The sequence below is a fragment of the Bison bison genome, unplaced genomic scaffold, assembly GCF_000754665.1.
Source record: "Bison bison bison isolate TAMUID 2011002044 unplaced genomic scaffold, Bison_UMD1.0 scf7180017864456, whole genome shotgun sequence".
Classification (NCBI taxonomy): domain Eukaryota; kingdom Metazoa; phylum Chordata; class Mammalia; order Artiodactyla; family Bovidae; genus Bison; species Bison bison.
This window is the reverse complement of record NW_011495018.1, coordinates 6,094,451-6,098,920: the sequence shown is the minus strand read 5'-3', so window position 1 is coordinate 6,098,920 and position 4,470 is coordinate 6,094,451. Positions and strand designations below refer to the sequence as shown.

Below are 4,470 nucleotides of genomic sequence, written 5' to 3'. Positions count from 1 at the left end.
TACCTGAGGGGGAGGCGCTGAGGATCTGCTTGCGGGTCTCGGCCTGGCTCTGGCTGATGGGCTGCGTGACGAGCGAGTCTGCTCTGATCCTGGGGTTGTACACCTTTGAACGGAAGGACAGGGGCTTGAGCATCAGCTCACTCGAGACCCTGCGGGCTCGCTCGTCTTGAAGTGACTGCTGTTTGCAGCACCTGACTTCATGAACTGCTCTGCTACTGACTCATTCCTTTTGTACGATATTCGCTATTGTTTCACTTGCCTTGAAATGGAAACTGCAAGAGCTTTGATAAATGAATTTAAGGGCTGTCTGCTTTCACTGTGGCTTCTATAAATATGAGGGCTCTGCATCGTCTGCTGAAACATGGATGCCACTTCTCAAAGCGCCACGCTGCCCGATGGGGACAGATACTCACGTGCCCCGTGGACAAAAGGATGATCCTCTGACAGTGCCGCGTTTCCTCAAGCTTCTATTCAAGCGGACTGTGACCCCCACGGTCTCACCTCTATAACGCACGCTGGGCCTTCCCGGTCCGATAGGCTAATATAAAGCTACAGACGGCACTGACAGTGATTCTTCTCAGGGCTAAGTTTAAAGGTAAGTGATAAGCCTGGGTTCTCTGAATGGTGGATTAATTCTGCAAGGTCAAGCCAAACTGATTCCAAGGAAACCCTCCTAATGGCTGGAATGGCTCTGTCATAGTAATCAAGGATACTTAGGAGACCCGTAGTCTCCTACGGGGATAAAAGTGACACAGCACCTTATGACAGTAAACGGAGCAATACTCAGGGCAGGTTCTTTTCAGTTTACAGGCTAGGACTTCTGAAACCCCACTGTCTTTGAGAGCTTGAGCCATCCTATTTCCGTTTTTCCTAATTTTTAAGGACAGTGATTAAAAGCATACATTTTAAAATTTAGGATGGAATTTTACCATGTCAATGATAAAGCCAAAATTTTCTAAAATAAAAGTCAGTGTACTTGAAACTAATCTCCAGTAAATTACCTGGGAAAAGATGCTATTACTTTGATAAAGAGGCCACCAAAAACACCTAAGACATGTATGGAAGCAAAGATTAGCTTGGGAGTCAAGTAATTTGCGTTAGTAGTTGTGTTTCCTTAAAACTTTTTCCGTTAGCACCTCAGTCAATTTAATTTTCCAGACAACCAACCTGCTAACGAAAGGCAGTCACCTGTGCTCAAGACTCTGGTTACCACATGCAACAGTGCTTCTCTGCACACATGGCCAGATACAGAGGAGTCCCCAGATCGCAAAGTGATAGGAACCCAAGACAATGGTCAGCAGTCTGATAACTGCCCTACTCAATTTAGGCAAGTTACCTACTCAATAATAATTACCTTTCTTCTCTCCACACCCACATCAATAACAAACTTGACTGTGTTGCTACAGATCAAAGATTCTCCGGAGCTAGCCGTTAACACCACTCGTCTCTGATAAACTGGGCATCTTTTTTCTGTTTCGTCGTTTGGCTTGAACAGTGCACATTTCTCTTTTGGATACAAAGGAACAACTACCAGCTCTCCAAGATCTGGGTTTAAATTAGATCCTTCTTGGCAGACAATTTCATAGGCTTTTTCAATATCCTAAAGTAAAACAAGAACATCATCCATGAGAATAAAGTACATTATAAACAACTTTGTCCATATTACATAGAACATAAGCAAAACAAGGACCTACTGAACAGCACAGGGAACTCTGCTCAATGTTATGTGGCAGCCTGGATGGGAGGGCAGTTCAGGGGAGAATGGATACATGGATTTGTATGGCTAAGTCCCTTTTCTGTCCACCTGAAACCATCACAATTTTGTTAATCGACTATACTCCAATACAAAAGTTTAAAAAATAAAAAAATATTTTAAAAAATTTGGCAAAAGCTGCATAATGTATTTATGGAGAGAAATATTTGTTGTCTATAGGTATCATCAAATACAAAAAGAAGATATAACTGTGTAAGAACATTTCTTTGGGGAAGTTAAATATAATTTATAAATGATTTCATTGCTTTTAGTCCAAAATGGCTTTCCTTTTGTGAAATGTACTGTCTTTGCCTTCACGCATTTCTCTAGCTTAAGGCAGTTTCTCACCTCTGTTAACAATGACAGGGCAACAAAAGTTATTTTCAGATCGGTGAGAATGCACCACTGAGCTCTGATGGTGGCAGAACTAAGAATTGTAAAGCAATCTCTAGGTTTCCAATAGAAGCAAATATACATACACGTCCCATAATCAGGACTTTAATCTGGGTCATTCTGAAAATGATTACCCACTAGCACTTAGCATTTTAAAAACAGAAATGCAATGAAGCAGGCAGGAAATAATCACTGTTATTTATATATTTGCAAGATTCAGGAATTTAGAAATACTCTTTAAAAATGTTTCATTATCAAATACATTGAAAAAGAGTAAATTATGTGCCCTAAAACTATAAACAAGTATATTACTGCAAAATGCTCAAAAAGCAAGACATTTTACACAGTACTTTTCTATTAAATTTTTCTCAAATCACAACCAGATTTCTGCAACCTCATATAAGAAAGATGTCACAATGTAATTCTTACACCTTTTAAATTTGTTTCCAAAATTTGTTTTTTTTTAAGGGTCTAGCTACCAGATGGAGGAAGTCAGTCAGTTCAGTCGCTCAGTCGTCTCTTTGCAAACCCATGAACCGCAGCACGCCAGGCCTCCCTGTCCATCACCAACTCCGGAGTTTACTCAAACTCACGTCCATTGAGTCAGTGATGCCATCCAACCATCTCATTCTCTCTCATCTCCTCCTCCTGCCTTCAATCTTTCTCAGCATCAGGGTCTTTTCAAACGAGTCAGTTCTTTGCATCAGGTGACCAAAGTATTGGAGTTTTAGCTTCAACAGGAAGCCCCATTTCATTAGGTTAGATTTCACTAAAAGTCTAAGTAAAACAATGCCTTCTGTGACTTTTATAAAGATTTGAGGCTCCTGTCCAGCACTCCAGCTCATCTTTCCTTCCCTCCACACCACCTGTCGGATGGGACTTAACTAACTCAAGGCCTTCGCAGGCGGACAGATCTGCCTGGAAAGTAGCAAGACCTGGGCTGACCCATTACCCCAGAGACCCCAAGGAAGCAGGGCAGAGGCTGTGGCCCACGCTGCAGTCACCTGGGCACCTCCTCCTGTTCACACTTCCCTTTCCTATGGAGCTGGTCTACTTGGGGCAGGTTTTTTTTTTTTTTTAACCAAGCAAAGAGCAGGACTACTGACTGTAAAGAATGAAAGCTTGCCAGCTAGAATAATCAGAATAAAGCTATTTATTCCAATTTTTTTTTGGTATCATTCTAATCATGTCACATATTCAGTGAGGCAAGCTTAGAGATTTGCAGAGAGGAGAGTAAGTCCTTGATCTGCATCTCCTGCACGTGGCTGCTGCCCAGGCCTCACAGGGACCTGGTACGTTCCTTCTGGTGGGGAGGTGGCAACCTTGGCACACACAGCTACCCGAGCTGGAAGAGGAGGCTCCATTCCAGCAGCCCACTCACAAGTGTCCAATCAAAATAAACCTTCAAACTGCACTGCCATAGTTCTCTTTCTCCGAGAATCGAGGCCTGTCATTTTTCATTTGCTTCCAGCTGCTAAAACTTCAGTTATAACAGGATTCTAATGTTGAATTTTGTTCCAAGTGGGGAGGAAAAAGAATTTTTAAAAATCTTCAAAGAGAAATCAAAAGCAGAGCAAAATAGAAACATTACTGTATCTACTTTAGATTCCTCAAGCTCAGATGACAAAAAGCTTGGAGGTCATATCTTCAGAATTTTTAAAAAGTGCCTAAGATACTCATCTGGTGCGTCAAACTGTCTACTCATTTCCTTCTTGTTCAAGGTGTTCAGAGCATTTGCGTCCGCAGGGCTTTCCCATCACACCTGCAACAACGGTGGGAGACGCAGCCCCCTGCGCTGAAGGAAGACATCCAGCCCCAGAGGCAAGGGCCGTGACCAGGTGGGATATTTTCCAGGAAAACCTTCCACCCAAGAGCACCTTCCTGTGACAGCTTCAAGTTGCATGACCACCTGGCTAGACGGTCTCATTTGTCTTTATTTTTGTTTTCCAGTTAATCTACTTCACTTTTTCTTCAAGTTAAAAGACGGTAAAGTGGTTAGGAGCAACACCCTGTAAACACGCAGGCCTCCGTGTCTCGACTGAGCCCAAGACACAGGGAGAGCCTGGCTCGTGGGTGTTAACTCACACGCGAGGGGCTAGGCCCGCGGTTAGGGAAGACGGGAGGCCCCTGAAGTTCACCAAAGCAAAACGACTGAGGGAATCTCCGCACTTTAAAATGGATTTCTCAAAAGAAAAAAAAAAAAACAAGTAGTACACTTCTGTTAGACTGCTTGGCTTTGTTTTCATACGACATTTGGTTTGCTGTGGCAGATTCTAAAGCTGTGTATCGAAATCAAGAAAGATTCAAACAGCAAGGGGAAAGAT

At 42.8% G+C, this 4,470-nt stretch overlaps 1 protein-coding gene across 1 annotated transcript in view; it reads right to left on the bottom strand.

Annotated features, from left to right (window-relative positions):
- DHX32 (DEAH (Asp-Glu-Ala-His) box polypeptide 32) overlaps nt 1-4,470 on the bottom strand; it is a 36,834-nt gene that overhangs the window by 12,236 nt on the left and 20,128 nt on the right. Inside the window, exons 4-5 of the mRNA XM_010859157.1 lie at nt 1,355-1,600; nt 4-103 (exon numbers count right to left, since the gene is read on the bottom strand). Of these exons, the coding sequence (XP_010857459.1) occupies nt 4-103; nt 1,355-1,600 (346 nt within the window). The remainder of the gene's footprint in view (nt 1-3; nt 104-1,354; nt 1,601-4,470) is intronic.